The 17,989-nt window shown below is 43.9% G+C and overlaps 1 protein-coding gene across 10 annotated transcripts in view; it reads right to left on the bottom strand.

Moving 5' to 3' along the window:
* acer3 (alkaline ceramidase 3) overlaps positions 1-17,989 on the bottom strand; it is a 106,731-nt gene that overhangs the window by 31,046 nt on the left and 57,696 nt on the right. For all 10 annotated transcript variants that reach the window (XM_077504165.1, XM_077504168.1, XM_077504166.1 and 7 more), the window contains one exon: positions 1,231-1,283. In XM_077504165.1, coding sequence (XP_077360291.1) covers positions 1,231-1,283 — 53 coding nt within the window. The remainder of the gene's footprint in view (positions 1-1,230; positions 1,284-17,989) is intronic.

Here is a 17,989-nt window from a genome sequence, read left to right as displayed (position 1 = left end):
CAGGAGTTAATTTTATTTTTGAATTTCAGATGCACTTTAAATCTTTTCGGTTGCAGTTAATAAAGCTATTCTTTGTTGTAAATTGGTCCATATTTCTTTCTTTTTTTATTCTCTTATACGTTAATACGTAAACAGTGTAATGCAGAGGTGTGCTTCGAACAATTTTATAGACAAATTATACTATTTATAGTAGCGTGGGGGTGGGCGCGAGATGTTTTCTTCTTACTGGGGGGGCATGACAGAAAATAATTGAGAAGCACTGCCCTAAGGTGACATGGTAGAAAAAAAAACCTTTGCGTTCCCTCGCAAAACAACTTCAAAATTGTTTTGCGAGAGAAGGCAAAGTTGATTTGCGAGGGAACGTAAAGTTGTTTTTTTCGCCTAGCATGCCGTAAAAATTTCCATGTGACCAAAAGCGACGTGTAAACAAAGCAGTGGGAAAATAAATGCTCCATCCTAGTCACTTTGGGATAGGTTTCCCACTGCTTTGTTTCATGTTTACAAACGTTCCATCCTCGTCGCTTTTGTTCACATGGACTTAAGGTGACATGGTAGGCGAAAAAAAAAAAAATTGCGTTCCCTCGCAAAACAACTTTGGGGTCGAGGGAACGCAAAGTTGTTTTGCGAGGGAACGCAATCTTTGTTTGTTTTTAGTTTTTTTTTTTTTCTACCATGTCACCTTAGGGGCTCCGTAGTAAGCACATCTGCTTCACATTTCTGAGGTTCTGGGTTTGAAATTTGTGTTCTCATTGCTTTGTACTATTGAGATTGCATGCTTTCCCCATGTTACACCGGCTTCCTCCCAGATGCTAAAAACATGCATGTTAGTTAACTCTAAATTTCACGTCGGTGTGAATGGAAGGTTGAGGTAGTACAGAGTGTACTCCACATCTTGGCCAAAAGTCAGCTGGGATTGACTCCAAGTTCACAATTTTAATGAGGGTAAGCAGTATAGAAAATGCATGGATGAATGCTTATTTCAACAGAAAATTTCTGATTTCTTCTTCAAAGACCAACCTGTATGGGGCCACACCACCTCCAGAAGTGGCCTGGCAGACCCTTCACTGGACCCCCACTCAATTGGTACACATTAACAAACAACCATTCACACCTACTGTATAGACCATTTTTAGTACCCACAAAGTCTGATACCGATACTAGGGCCTCTGACTTAAGTGTTCAATTTCTACTGTGTTCAAAGCTTGGAATCCAAATGTGGTAGTGACTTACAGACAGTAGACAAAGACACACGTGCTGTAAATCATTGGCAACTCGTCCAGCAGCTGCAAATGACAACAAAGCATACAGTATCCTGTGTCATCAATATGAATAGTTTGTGACACATTTCAGGATTACACGACATGCTGAGTTACTGCAGTACTTGTTTTTCATTTGACTTTTTATTACTGTTGACCGAGAATTGTTTTTCATTCAGTTATCAGCAATAATTATGGGCCTGGTTCATACCTCGGTTTTGTGGTCACAGTTGGTCCGGTTCGGTATTCATTCTTGGAAATCGTAACTGCTGGGTCAAAAATTACCCAATTTTGGTAAAAAATTGGAATGACCCGCTATTTGGGTCAATTTGACCCAACTTTCGGTTGATTGACCCAAGTAGCGTGTCGGTCCAATTTTTTACCAAAATATGGTTATTTTTGACCCAGCAGTTTTAAGGTAGTAAAAACCAATGACCCTCAGTCACCAAGCGTACTTATTCCGTGGTGGTCTAGTTCAGTGGTTCTCAATACCCGGTCTTTGAGTACCCCAATGCAGCCTGTTATCCATTTCTCCTTCAGCCAACACAGCTGGGGATCGTTATCAGGCTTCATGTCGAGCTTGCTGATTAGCTGATCGTTTGAAATACCTGTTTTGGCTGTTGGAGACATGGAAAACAGGCTAGTTAGTGGTAAAACTATTATATTTATTTATTGTACATACTGTATTTTTATTATTTTGGCAATGGCCGCTTGTGCCTTGCAATGGAGCTGCTCAGTGATGTTTCTTCTTCGGTAGTTGCTTCAGCTGTTTCTGGCGCACCACTGTTGATATAGCGCCTCCATAGTGGCGCAATGTTGCAACTGCAGTAAAAATCTATTGCTAATATGTCGCTCAGACCGGAGGCGGCTGCCTCAGAATTTTGACCACACAAACACAGGAAAAACCCTGGATGTGTCCGAATGTCCATTCTTAGCCCCTAACCCCTCATTCACTATATAGTCCCGTATATATAGTTGCCTAATATGTAGTGCCCTCATTCTGTTTGGCGATTCGGACAGCCAGGTCACTACTTTCTCGTCGTCACATATCACGTGACCACCGTACATGTCATGGTGAATGAATCTGTATAAATAAATCAGAAACTGTTTATTGTTAATAAAAATGTTTTAAAACTGCGTTTTATTTTCATTGTTCTACATATTTTCAACTAAAACAAATGTATTATTTCCGTAGTATACAGTTGAAGGTATCGCTTTGATTCTTGCACTTGCGCTGTCGCTTGCGCCATTTTTTTTTTTCTTCATACTCACAATGCATTGTGGTCTATATCAACCAGAGGTGTGGACTTGAGTCATGTGACTTGGGCTCGAGACAGACTCGAGTCATGAATTGGACGACTATAGACCAGACTTGACAAAACGTTAAAAGACTTGCGACTCAACTTGGACTTTACCAACAATAACTTGTGACTTCACTTGGACTTGAGCCCTTTGACTTGAAAAGATTTGCTTCTCCCACCAAAACACCTCTCGGTGTGTGTGAGTGCGAGTGCGTGCGTGCGTGTATATGTGCGAGCTGGGCTGGCAAAGCACCATCATTCAGACATGTCAGGGAAGCCGCAAACACGCGCAGCCTACGCTAAGGCTAACTTCAAAATAAAGCTGACCAAATAATACATTGACACCAATGCAACCAAGAAGTGTATTGCTGCAGCCTGGAGACCGCACCGCTCATGCGAGCGCGATAGCCGGAGCACACATGAAGTTCAAAATAAAAGTGAGCGGAAGTTTGATCAATTTAAAAAATAAAATTAAGCTTAACGCTCATGCGTATGTCGATTTAACATAAGCGCTCGATCTTGAACGAAATCGCCAGGAGAGAACTTAAACAATAGCGAAATATAGTCAAACATAGATGTATATTCATATTTAAATGTGTGTATATTTTTTAAGGTAAAATTAGGTCAGTTAAACTTTTTAATCTAAACCAATATGAGTCTAAGAAAATAACTTTAAAGTAACTATATATTTAAAATGAATGTTTAAATACACAAAGGTATAAGTATGAATAAGATACAGGGTGTTCCAAAATGGTTGACCCCATTCTAAATGCTCATATCTCGGAAACTACTTGATGGATCTTAATGAAACTAAAAACACTTTATGTTGAAGGGATCTTTTTTTTTTTTTTTTTTTTCAGAGTTCAGAATTGTTCTTTCGGTAGTCGTACCGATTCAACGTCTTATCATCATTGCTCTTTTTTTGTGTGTGTGTGTGTGTGTATGTGTGCGTGCGTTTGCGTGCACGTGCGTGCGTTTGTGTGCGTGCGTGTGTTTGCGTGCTTGTGTGCGTGTGCGTACAAATACGTATAAATTTCTACTCATTATTAATTCACCTAAGACCCATTACCCATCCCATTACCCTTCACCTTAACCAGGTACTTCAGAGTCTCGCCAGAGTCGTGAAGTTCAAATGGTCAGGAGACCAGAGAAAAGGTCAGAAAAGATAAAGAAAGATAAATCAAAGTGAAATCCAGCACCGACCAAACACTTCCTGCCTTCCCCATGGTTACAAAATCAAAGTCTTACGCTAACCCCAGAAGCCTCTAAATTCCAACAAATTAACGAGATCTCAAGAGACCAGAGGAAAAACTAAAGAGAGGAAGGAGGGAAGGATCGATGAGGCAGAGTGAGATCCATAGAAACCAGTACATCCAATCCATCAAAGTGAAATCCAGCACCAACCAAACCCCTCCTGCGTGGTTACAAAACAAGAGTCTTATGCCAACCCCAGAAACCTCAAACTTCCAATAAATTGAGGAGCTCTCAAGTGACCAGAGGAAAAACTAAAGAGAGGAAGGAGGGAAGGATAGATAAAGCAAAGTGAGAGACACCAGCACCCACTGATTCAACGGGCTGTGGGACGGAGAGGCGAATTCTGTTTGAGTTTCAGTAGATGCTGATGTGATGGATCTGGCATGTATAAGGACCGCCACCAAAGAAAGAAGCCGTCAACCGCGGCCCAGCAAAGCGAGCACCGCCCCCCTGGAATCACCCGAGCCGCGGCAGCACCAAGGCCACCCCCATGCCACCGGAGCGGACACTGGTCGGCGAGCCGACCCAGACGCCCGGAACACCCCCGCCCCAGCCCCGGCCCACACCCCCGAGCCCAAGGGCGCAGAATGAGGCCCGGCGGGTCCCCACAGCGCCCCACCGGTCCCCAACCCCCGCCCCCCCACGACCTCCCCCCGCACCCCACCCAAACCTGCCACCCGCCGCGACCCAGGCCCTGCCACCCCCCGGCCCCCAAACCCCCGAACACCCCCCGACCCCCAACACCCCCCCCCCCCCCCAAAACAAGCCGCCCCCCCCCCCCAATGTTGAAGGGATCTTAATGAAACTAAAAACACTTTATGTTGAAGGGATATTAATGAAACTAAATACACTTTATGTTGAAGGTCATAAGTTTTATTGGTTAAATTTACAAAGTTAAGAAAAATTGTCCTCTGTGACTGAGTCCGAGCATACTCTAACACGCAAAATGCCTTTTCTTTTGAAGTGAACGGCATTTCTTAACCTGAAAAAGATAGAAATGCCAAACGTTATTTCCCAGAGGGAGCCATCCCAAAGGGATCAATAAAGTCAAGTCTAAGTCTAAGTCAAAAACTTGAAACGTTTCTACACAAGCTGTGAAAATTTGAGGTCATTCCAACAAAAATTGTCAAAATTATTGGCCTGCGAAATGGGTTCAAAACATTTTGGAACACCCTATATAATCATGGATAAGAACAGGCATGAAGATTTGATAAAAGTAAGTATAAAGATAAAAGTATTTCTTACAATCAGCTGTAAACTACAGCACATCGTTGGTTTGGGATTTGGGCAAAAGACGGTTACAATAGCCTAAACCTTTCCCCCCCAATTTCTTCACCAACATTGATCCATTTGAGTACATTTACTGATGCCTAAAAAATGTAATATCCAAAGAATCTGTGGCCTTTGCAGTATGGGCTATGCACAAAAAAGGCTCAGTGGTCGTGGTAGTAAAGTGGACGGCTGTATTTGTGAGGTTGTTGGTTCGATCCTCACCCCTGATGACCATGCCCAAGTGTTCTTGAGCAATGCTCCTAGTGGACCTGGCAGCAACCTGTGTGGCCGCAGCCGACCATTGGTGTGTGAATAGGTGAATGTGTGCACTTTGTAAAGTGCTTTTGGGCACTATATGGCATAGTTAAAGCGCTATACAGTGGCACGTCTACTTACAAAATTAATTGGTTCTGGAAGAAAGTTCTTAAGTAGAAAATTTTGTAAGCAGAGACGCATTTTCCATGTAAATGCCCTAATCCATTCCAAGCCTCCCAAAATTCAGACATAAATGTTTTATAAAACATAAAAATGCATCAAAACATGTAACAAATACATGTTCAACTTAGATTATTGCACAAAATATAATGAGAGTTGTGCAGAATGTAAAAAACAAAGAACAGAGTAAAGAATAAAAATGATGGTCATTTATTTACCTTTTTAACTGCTGTCCTCTTCGTTTTTTACCCTCTTTTTGGTTCATGTTCTCTCTCAGAAGTGTTTTTGCCTGGTGTTTTGTAAAGAACTGATCCAAGGATGATTGTTTTTTTGAACAATCTTTTATTTTATTTTATTTATTTATTTATTTATTTATTTATTTATTTATATATCACTCATTTACTCATGCTTACATCACGTAAGCCGCACATCATCTCCCTGGCGGATAAGTGAACCTCCTCTCCTTTTAGTATATAACCTCTATAGAAAATTTAAAGTGAAACATCCAAAAGTATATTAAACATTGACAACAATAAAAATTTGGTAAATAACCACATACAGAAATGTTTCTCCTTTTTTTTTCTCTTTTCCATCATTTTTTTTTTTTTAATATATATAACGCAATCATACAACATAGTCTTTATATTTAGAATTTGGCTTCGAAATCCGACCTGAACGCGTCACATAAGAACCATTATGCAACACTTGGACAGGTGGGCGAGCTGGAGATGTTGGGTGCTCATCAGTGGAATGGTGAGTAGGTGGCTCAGAGATGCACGGTGGTTTGGCTTTGGCTTGCGGACTGGTTGGAAGAGTGTCGGACGTACTTGGAACTGGTGGTTGAGAGCAACAGTCAGAGTCGGCACTTTGGGGTGATGGTTCAGCAACAGGAAGGATGTGACGACGATTCCTTCTGTAAATTCCCCCGTTGGATTCAACGATGTAGGAGCGCGGCTCTTTGCAAACCTCCACCACTTTGCCCAGGCGATCATATCCCTTTGAGGTCTGTAGCCGGACAACTTGGCCTCCTGCAAGCGGCAATAGCGGGCGACTTGTCGCATCATAGTGCCGTTTTTGAATGAGTCTTTTTCTTCCCAGTTGTGTAGCAACCTGCTTTGTGTTCTTTGTGGCAGGTGCTAGAAGACTGTTGTTGACAGGAAAGGTTGAACGTGTCTGACGAGACATGAGACGTTGTGCAGGTGATCCGAGCGTGTTGTCACAAGGGATGTTCCTGATGTTCAGCAAATTAAGAAAAACATCCGTTCCATCTCTGTGTGACTTTTACCATGAGCTGTTTGGCACTGCGGACTGCACGTTCGGCTAGTCCATTGGACTGTGGGTACCCTGGACTGCTCGTGACATGAACAAAGTCCCACTGCCTGGCAAAATCCTGGAAACGATGACTCGTGTACTGTCTAGCATTGTCAGAGATCAAGGTGTGTGGTGCGCCATGAACAGAAAAATGTCTCTTTAGCTTTTTGATCACTGCTCCTGAAGACAAATCACGGAGCAAGTCTATTTCAAACCATCCAGAGTAGGACTCTACAAGGACAGAATAATATTGACCATGCCATTCAAAAATGTCCGTGGCCACTGTAGACCATGGCAAATTAGGGACCGGATGTGATTTTAGCGGTTCCTTTTGCTGGTGTGGACGAGTACTGTTGCATACAGCACAAGACGACAGTTCTTTTGTGATATCTTTGTACATGTTGGGCTAGAACACCGTACTTCGGGCTCTACATTTTGTCGACTCAAGACCTGGGTGTCCTCTGTGCATGATCCGGATGTACTCTTGTTGCAGTGACATCGGAATGACTGGTCTTTGTCCTTTAACAACAATACCACCTTCCACCACCAACTCATCTCTGTATGGAAAGTATGTTTGGACAGACAGAGGCACTTTGCGTTCTTTAGCAGGCCATCCATTTTGGATGACTTTGCTGAGCATTTGTAGCACCTGGTCACTAGCAGTGTGTGCTTTCAATTCTTCGAGTCTTGCCGTTGAGATAAAACTGACAGACATTACCTCAAATGAGCCGTGATCGCTTGACATTTGGGATGCTAAGGTTGGGGCTCGTGACAGGGTGTCTGCAAAGTACATGTGCTTCCCCTTCTTGTGAACCAAAGCAATGTCAAAGGTTTGTAAGCGCAGCAGCATCCTTTGCAAACGAGCTGGAGCTGCATGGATCGGCTTCTTCGTTATGGTGACCAGAGGTTGATGGTCTGTTTCAATGACTGTATGCTTGCCAGAAATATAGTCTTTAAACTTGGTGCATGCAAAAACAACTGCAAGGAGTTCTTTTTCGATCTTGTGCATAGCGGCTTTCTGTATCTGACAAAGTGTGAGACGCATATGCGACAGGCTTCCCATCTTGCAAACATGCTGCACCCAATCCATAGCAAGATGCATCACATGTTAATGTCACTGACTTCTTCACATCAAAATATCACAAGACAGGTGAGCTGGACAGACATGACTTAAGATTGTCAAACGCCTGTTGATGTTGTGGAAGCCAGCACCACGAAGAGTCTTTATGAGTAAGCTGCCTAAGAGGTGCTGCGATGTTGCTAAGATTTGGGATAAATTTCCCCCATATAATTCATCATGCCAAGGAAACGTTGCACAGCGAGGGTGTCTTCTGTAACTGGCATCTTTGAGATGGCCTCAGTCTTTGATGGATCAGCCTTGAGGCCGTCTTTTGTAAACATGTGACCCACAAAGCAAAATTGGTCAAGAAGAAAATTGCACTTTTGAAGGTTGAGCCTGAGTTTGATCTCACGTGCGCGATCAAGCACTTTCTTCAAGTTGACATCGTGGTCCACAGCATTGCGACCTCCCACGATGATGTCGTCATCTATCACAGCACATGGGTAGCCAGCAAACAGTTGTTCCATTGAGCGCTGGAAAACTTCACTTGCTGAATTTATGCCAAATGGCATCCGGAGAAATCGGTAGCGCCCAAAAGGTGTGCTGAATGTAGTCAACATGGATGACTTCCGATTAAGTTTTATTTGCCAAAAAGAGTTCCTGGCATCAAGAACTGAAAACAGAGTAGCACCTGACATTTGGCTGGCTACTTCTTCCACAGTACGCATCGGATAGTGGGGTCGCTTTAAAGCAGTGTTCAAGTCCTTGGGGTTGATGCACAATCTTCTTTCTTCTTTCTCTCTCTTGTGTGCTGCAACCATTGATGAAACCCAGTCTGTGGGCTCAGTGACGGGGCAAATGACTCCCTTGCTTGTAATGTTGTCAAGTTCAGCTTTGACGCGGGCCTGCATCGCCAAGGGGATGCGGTGAGCTGGACGTACGACTGGCTGTACAACTGGATCCAATGTCATGTAGTAGGTGATCGGCAGTTCTCCTAGTTCCTCACTGAACACATCCTTGTATTCATCCTTGATACTCTTGGATCGAGGGCTGACTTTCAATAGATCGCAGCGAGGGAGCTGCTCTGCTACGTTTGTCTTCATCTCAATGGTGAACTGGTGTACATGATGGCTGAGAGTGACAAGTCCAAGACGCATACATGCACGAAATCCCAAAAGTGGAATGACTTCACACTACCAGAAAAAAAGGTAGCGTGTGTTGCTTTCCATCTAAACAGCATGGCAGTGTGACAAAACCTGCAGTTTCGATTTTGCTGCCTCCATATACCACTAGATTTGTAGTTTTGCCACATGGAATGATGTTTCCTTCTCCAAGTTGTAGAAAATTGTTCTTTGCCATCACGTTACACCTTGCTCCTGTGTCAATTTTCATTTGAACAGGTTTCCCATGTACATGCAGAGTGACAAATCCCTCATCTTTATCCTCTTCTTGATCATTAACAGTGTCCATAGATACTACATCCACATAGTAAGTGTCATCAGTAGCAGCATATTCTGACTGCTCTACACCAAGTTCATGCACTGGTCTTCTGGTGAAGCTCTTCTTTGTGAATCTTTTTCTTTCCATGTTGTAATTAACTGGCTTTGAATTACACCACCTTTTATAATGATTCAGCTTCTTACACTTATGACACTGTTGGCCAAATGCTGGACATTTATCTCTTTGCGCTGAGTGACTGCTTCCACAATTATTACAATTTGTGACAAACTTGCTTGCTTGACTGTTTCTTGTCCTATACTGCCCTCTGTTGGAATTTGCATGTAACGCATCTACTGCGATTGCTTGCTTCGTCAAGGCTTTCGTATTTTCCTCGGTCACTTCATAAATGCGACAGATTGAAATGGCCTTGGCCAGAGTTAAATCACTATCACGTAGCAGAGCCTTTCTGATGCTGTCATTATTGGTGTCACACATAATTCTATCGCAAATCAGTTCATCTGTGAGCTCTCCAAAATGGCAACTGGTTCCGAAGTCGGACGGCGGCTTGCGACCGTGTGGAGACTATCGGCGTGTCAATGATGCCACGACGCACGATCACTATCCGGTCCCGCACATACAGGACTTCTCTGCCCATCTGGCAGGTGCGAAGCTGTTTTCCAAGGTGGACTTGGTACGGGGCTATCACCAAGTTCCGGTACACCCCGCCGATGTGCCTAAGACTGCTGTGATAACACCTTTCGAACTGTTCGAGTTTCTCAGGATGCCATTCGGCCTTAAAAACGCGGCCCAGTCTTTTCAGCGTCTCATGGACTCTGTTCTCCGGGACATGTCGTTCGTCTTCGTCTACTTGGATGACATCCTAGTGGCCAGCTCCTCCATCGGAGAACACCTTTCACACCTCCGGCAGCTTTTCTCCAAGCTCAGCCAGGCTGGACTGGTTATTAACCGAGCTAAATGTGTCTTTGGTGTGCCCTCCATCCAATTCCTCGGCTACCTTATCAACGAGGACGGCGCCTCCCCGCTCCCGGCAAAAGTTGAAGCTGTTGCCGCTTTTCCTCGACCCCGGACGGCCCAGGGTCTCCGTGAGTTCCTCGGGATGGTGACATTTTACCACAGGATCATCCTCCACGCTGCCCATGTGATGCACCCGCTTTACGACGCACGATCGACGCGGGTGTGGCTCCTAACCGTGCGGTCGACTGGACGGATGTGAGAGTCAAGGCTTTTGAAGAGACGAAACCCGCGCTGTCCCGAGCAGCCTTGTTGGCCCACCCGCGCCCGGATACCCCGGTCGCCCTAACTACTGACGCATCCGATTTTGCCGTCGGGGCCATTTTGGAGCAGCGCGTCGAAGGTGCGTGGCAGCCGCTCGCCTAGTTAGGCAGCCGCCGGTTAGTCCCTCGGTACAGCACGTTCGACAGGGAGCTCCTTGCTGTCTGTCTGGCGATCCGTCACTTCCACTTCATCCTGGAGGGCCGTGAGTTCACGGTCTTCGTCGATCACAAGCCCCTCACCTTCTCCATGTCGAAGTTGTTCGAGCCGTGGTCCGCGCGGCAACAGCGCCAGCTATCGTTCATATCTGAATACACCACGGACATCCGACATATTGCTGGCAAGGACAACGTGGACGTGGATTGTCTGTCCAGGGCAGCCGTCAACACGGTACAGCTGGGCCTCGACTTTTCCCGGATGACGCCGACCAGTTGCTTCGGGACTCCGACACCGGGTTGCAAGTTAAACCAGCTCATGTTGACCTGGCCGGTCCCTTGGACTTGCCCCGCGCCCCCCGCCGCGGCCACCCCCCTGGGCTGCTCCTTGTGGACCGTGCGGGATCCCTTCCAGTTGTTCCTGCATCCCCGCCAGTTGGTGCGTGGGACTGTTCTGATGTTTCTGCTGTGCCCCTCCCGCCCTCGCTCCCTGGGTCCTTTACCCGCAGGAGTCGGGCCGTTTTGACGCCCTGTCATCCGGAGTTTGATTATGGGTGAATTCTGGGGGGGCTTGTGTAGTGATGGGGAACATAATTCACCCACAGAACGTTGGGACGAAGGGGAAGTTCCGGACGCAAGTTTTTGTTAATTAAAATCCCGTTTGGACCTCTCTGCATTCTCACCCTGCTTCGTCGCATTTAGGTCCACAATCACACCACAAACATAACATCACTGTATGTGATGTTCTACAAATTGTGCATGCATTTGTTGTGTGTGTGGCTTGACTGATTAAAATAAAAGATTTCCCACTCACTTGAACATGTGATCGTGTGAACGTTATAACGTGAGGATTTACAGGAATTCCAGCGATATGTCAACTGTGTCAGCCTGGACGAGACGTGTTGGGGGCTCCCGTTGTAATACGTCGCTTTGCATCACATATTACACTTAGTTTGTAAATCCTAAAATTAGTTAATTTTCACGCATAATAAGATAAAACGCTCGAAGAGTCTATGTTCACTAAAAAAAAAAAAAAAAAAAATCAGATATCTAACCTAGACTTAAATGCTTATATCAAGCCATAGTCTTCTTTGTCTTGTTTTGAGAATTATATACTTTGCAAGAGCAGAATTTCCAAGATTATTAATCTTGTTTTAAGATTTTGTCTCATTTCTCACTTAGTTTGTAAATCTTAAAATTGGTTAATTTTTTATGCACAATAAGATAAAACAACCCTACAACATACTGTTGCATTTTATTGTATGCAATTTCCTGGTCATACTTACTAAGCTCATTGTCCATTTTTTCCAGTGAATAGGCTAATGGCTCCATGGTCTAGTGGTAGAGTCTCTACCCTCAGACATGGAGTTTGTGGGTTTGATTCCAGGCTGAGTCAAACCAAATGCATATGCAATTACAATTACTGTTTCATTAGTCATTTATGCTTTAAAAACAAAACAAAAAAGATGAAGTGTTTATGGCTTATTTTAAGATTTAATTGCTTGTTTTGTTACTTAGAATAAGTGCATAGTTTATTTTAAGTTTTAATTTCCTTGATTTGTTGCTTAGAATAAGTGTTTTAAGCTCATTTTAAGATTAATATAAGCTACATTTTTCTTATTTCAAGAAATCTAAGTAAGCAAAATTATCTTATGAACTGGCAGATAATTTCACTTGTTTCTAGTAATTTTACACTAAGAACAAGTGTATTTTATCTCATATTAAGCAGACGTGTTTTTGCAGTGAACCATGGATGATCACACATTTTCACACCATTTTCGTATCACCAAGCCCCAGTTCGAATATCATATATGTATACACTCCAGCAAACGTCAAAAACTGATTTATGACCCCCTAGGACCAATCAGAAGCCGTTATTTTGAATTAAGTCCCGCCCCCATCCAATCAGAAACCGTTATTTTGAATTAAGCCCCGCCCCCTTCCGCCTTCTCAACCAATCAGAAGCCGTTATTTTGAATTAACCCCCTCCCCCAGCCCGCCCCCTATCCAATCAGAAGCCGGGACACCACCTGTTAAAATTTGACAGGTCCCCCGCCCCCCAACCAATCAGAAACCGTTATTTTGAATTAAGCCCCGCCCCCTTACCGCCCCCCTAACCAATCAGAAGCCGGGACAGCAACAGTCAAAATTAGATTGATGACCCCATGCCCCCCTCCTGTACCCCCCAACGAACATATGTTTTCCGGTCCCCCACCCCCCCTCCCAGCCTCCAGTGAACATATGTTTCCGGTCCCCCTCCTCCAACGAACCCCCATCCCTCCCACCCCCAGCGAACATATGTTTCCGGTAGATAAGGTTGTGACCCCATCACCCCTCCCCTTCTGTACCCCTGCCTTGTACCTCTCACCCCCAGTGCACATGCGCTTCCGGTGACCCCCCTACATCCGTTATTCAAGATCGTGACAGGAAGCACCCCGGCCCTCCCCCCCCCTTGCAAGACCCCCATAGTTCTACCGTCTGCTAATCATAAATCGTGGTGAGTCGTTATCCTCTTGTTAAAAAAAAAAAAACTTTTCATCAAACTGATAGCTCTCCTTCATATCATGTCACAGGAAGGACCCCCCGCCTTTGAAGTCGCGGAGGAAGCGCGCCCCTGCATTCCTGAAAATTTTCACGCGAGTAGTGATAAAGGACCCCCGTAACCCCTTTGAAGTAGAGGTGGGTATCAACCGGGGTCGTGCAGGAAGCGGGGCCCCTACCACCTTGGTGAAACTTCACACTAAGTCGGGCGATAGGAAGCGCCCTACCGGCGCCTCTATCGTGTATGTGCGCGCGCGAATGTAAAATAGTACGAGGCTCTCTTATTCGAGTTGTTGTGATTAATAAAAAAAGTTATCCATTTGCTTCTTGTTTTTTTTTAAATAAATAAAAGAAACTTACCGGTGTTTCAGGATGTGAAGTTGCGTCTCCTTTTTGACGGGTTTTTCTTTAAAAAAAAAAAAAAAAAAAAAATGGACGACGTAGCGGGGGTGTTTCTAACTGAAGGAGCTGGAGAGGGAAATACAAATGAAAAAATAAAACGAGCGGTGGAGACGTCTGACCGTCTCTCCCGGCGGTGAACGGCGCCATCTAAAGGTGAAAGGATGTTACTGCATATGATAAAGGGAGGGAGGTGGGGAGGGGCTACTCAGTGTCCCTTCCATAAAATTCGCGTATTCGGTATAGTACGTCATCAGATCTTCCTCTCGGATTTACTAAGAAGTTCATCTTTTGGGTCTCTGAAAAACAAAACCGGAGTTCAAGATGGCTGCGATTGGTTGGCAACCAGTCCAGGGTGTCCCCCGCCTACTGCCCAGAGCCAGCTGAGATAGGCGCCAGCACCCCCCGCGACCCTTGTGAGGAATAAGCGGTCAAGAAAATGGATGGATGGATGGATGGAGTTCAAGATGGTAAAAGGTAATGATATTTCTATTATTATTGTTTTAATTGTATAGATGATATAAAACTATATTTCTATTATATTTTGCAGATACTATTACAACGACCGCGGAAGTTTATGATGCTCGTGAGTTACTACATTTTAATTATTTGTAATATTCTTCTTAACTTTTAATATAGGAAATTGTTTTAAAAGGTCCTCAACAGTTCGACTTTAGCGATGAGGATTTTACAAACGAGGATTACGGTAAGAATCTGCGTTTAGTCTAAAATATTAGTACTATATTTAATTTTAACGTATAATTTGTTTTTATTTTTAGAATCTATAAGAGTGACCGAAAACTCTGCATTGCCTGAGCAGCTACAGTCGTTTCCTATACTCTGGGGAAATCCAACGGCAGAGGTCGCTGTCTTGGATGACGAGGACTCACGAACGATCGCTGACGGAAGAGAAGAAGAAGCGGGAGCTGTTTCCGGAACCGGAGTTACCGAAGCTAACGCTAACGTGTCAGAGGCTGCTCCTAATCACTGCGTTTCTGGCCGCGCCAGGATAAATATTAGTAGATACGCGACAACGAGCGTTAAGCGGCTGATATTTAATATTAAAGAGAAATATATAATGAGATAAAACGCCGCCGTTTATCTCTACCGTAGATACATGGTGCGGCGCAACGGGTGATGTTTTGAAATACTACAGTACCCATAATGCATAGCGACCAGATTGTTTTGTTTTTACTTTTTAAAATGTTTAAAGTTTTTATGATAAAAGTAATCTATTTATATTGATAAAATGAATATACGATTGTGTAGACAGTGAAGGGATCTCCGTCGAGGACGCTAAACAAGCCGTTGACTCGACGGTGGAGGTCCGGAGAAGCGACCGGAGCGTGACCGGTGAATTCGACGCTGACACATCGGCACGGGGGAGAAGAAGAAGACGGCGAACGAACCTGACGGGAGGCAGATGCAGAACGGGATGCAGGTTTTATGAAGGAGATTGTGTTCGCGAGCGCATAGAAGCGGTTAAACGGATTACGCGTTTAGAAACGACTATGCGTATTTTACATTCTATTATCAATAATTCGTAGTTTGATGTTTTTTTATTTTAAAACCTTGCAATGGAACGCTATCACGTGTCTCAGACGTGTAATGTACCGACTGAATTGGAAGAAATTGTAAATCAGATAAATGATCCCTTTGCGTCTATAAGACAAATTGATGATTTTGAAGACTTTTTTAGCCCTCTCGAAGCGGCGCTAGCAAGGCTTAACCATGCAAATTCAAACGGAGGTGAAAATCAAGAAGTACAGGCACATGTTATTTCTGATAACGATGTAGCTAGTATATCTAATGAAATATCGCTCCCAACCGTTTTGGCATTTGGTGACGGATTGGGGTTAGACGAATCAAAACACCCGCTGCTACCAGGGGAATACATAAACGAACCGGCTCAATCCCACCAGCAGGTGGCTCACATAGACGTTTTGCTACAGCCAGATGAAACACAACAACACATAGACGTTTTGATGCATTCAGATGAAATACAAGAACAACAACATATAGACGTTTTGCTACAGCCAGATGAAACACAACAGCACATAGGTGATTTACTGCATTCAAATGAAACACAACATGCTGCGCAATACATAAACGTATCTGCGCATTCGCAGCAGCAGGTGCCTGACATAGAAGAAATACAACAACACATAGACGTTTTGCCGCATTCAGATGAAATACAAGAACAACAACATATAGACGTTTTGCTACAGCCAGATGAAACACAACAGCACATAGGTGATTTACTGCATTCAAATGAAACACAACATGCTGCGCAATACATAAACGTATCTGCGCATTCGCAGCAGCAGGTGCCTGACATAGAAGAAATACAACAACACATAGACGTTTTGCCGCATTCAGATGAAACACAACAACAACCGCCTACGCTACGCGTGGACGATAATCAGGCAACAGATTGTTCAATAGATGCAGATGTACAGGAGGGGGCGGGAGGTATTAGAAGGAGGAGACCCGTTTTTAATAATACCGAATTCCGTAAACGTCTATATACATATGCGTTCGACGAGCCCCTCGATTTTGCGACTTTTTATACAAATATAGGAAATAATGTAAACGAGCTAATCGACGAGGTAACTAGATCAACACATCCTGGTGATATCGTACAAGTAGAAATAATTAGCGGTGATAGGAGCGCTAACTGTTATCTACGCCTTACCGACGATCCAAATATTTTAACCGAAGAGGTTGATAATTTATTGGAGCGTATAGCTCAATCTAACGTAGAGATTTTGGCTAGCGATGAGATTCAAATGGTAGTACAAGTTGTCCCGGATATGCGAGGAGGAGGAGGGGTCAGACGCAAGCTACAGTTAACTACAAACGCAGAAATTTTGAGAAAGAAACGACATTGTTTGTATATAACCTACAACGAAAATAACAAACTATGTTTTGCACTAGCAATAGCCTACTTGCTAGACGGGTCGTTAACGACGGCTCAGGCTATGCAAAGGGCAGAGCATTTACAAAAAAGCGTAGGGCTAAGCTGTCAAACGCCCGTTAGTCTGAGAGATGTGCACAGATTCGAGACCTTCATCAATCGAAAAATCGTAATTCTATACAGAAACGATGATTGTAGGCCTTTGTCTTTTTTTGAAACGCAATATCCTAAATCCGAGGATACTCTATTTTTGTTATTGCTGAACGAGCATTATTATGGAATAAAAAGGGTCGAACGTTTTGTTGGACAGAGTTACTTCTGCCGACACTGCTACAAGGGGCATACAAACTGGCGACTTCATAATTGCGAGGGACGATGCGCGATCTTTCTTAACCCATTATGTAAACAACTGCCGCTAAAAATCGTTTATTGTCACGATTGTAACAGAACGTGTCTAAACGATGAGTGCTATGCTAGACATAAAGAAAGCGAACGGGCGAACGAGAGTAATTGCGACCTCTGGAAAAAAATTCGCAATTGCGGTCTAACTTACTACAAATCAAAACACGCGTGCGTGCAACCCCGATGTGTTGTGTGTAAACAGGTGCTGCCGCAGGGGGGTGACACGATGCTTAATCCTCATCGTTGTTACATGCAGCCCTTAAAAAAGGAACAGGTATGTAAACAAATAATCTACTACGATTTTGAAACTTGCTTGGAGGCGGACGGTAACCATAAAGCATATCTGGTTTGCGCAAAATTAAACGACCTTGAAAAAGAATGGTTAGGGCGTGATTGTGTGCAGCAATTCATCGAATACTTCAGAAACCCTCGTTTTAAGGGGGCAACCCTCATAGCCCATAATGCACGAGCCTTTGATTCATACATCTTAATTAACAAGATGATCTGCATGGGGGTTAAACCCGAAATTATTATGCAGGGCAGCAAAATCATCTGTTTCACAGATACCGACTATAATATGAGGTATATCGATTCGATATCTTTTCTTACTATGGCTCTAAGTAAATTCCCGAAATCGTTAGGTTTCGAGGATCAGGTAAAGGGGTATTTTCCACATGCATTTAGCTCCTTTAAAAATCTGGACTATATAGGTCCATACCCCGATTCAAAATTTTACGGAGTGGAACGCATGACGTCCTCGCAACGCACTGAATTTTTTAATTGGTATGAAAAAGTGCGTGGCGGGACCTTTAATTTTACAGAACAGGCGTTGCTGTATTGTAAAATCGACGTTAACATTTTAGCGACGGGGTGTGAGAAATTCAGGGAGGAATTTTTAAATAGCGCAGGTTTAGACCCGTTTAAAGCCGTGACGATCGCATCAGCGTGTATGA

Source organism: Festucalex cinctus, chromosome 18 (genome assembly GCF_051991245.1).
Source record: "Festucalex cinctus isolate MCC-2025b chromosome 18, RoL_Fcin_1.0, whole genome shotgun sequence".
Classification (NCBI taxonomy): domain Eukaryota; kingdom Metazoa; phylum Chordata; class Actinopteri; order Syngnathiformes; family Syngnathidae; genus Festucalex; species Festucalex cinctus.
This window is presented reverse-complemented; position numbering and strand designations above follow the sequence as displayed.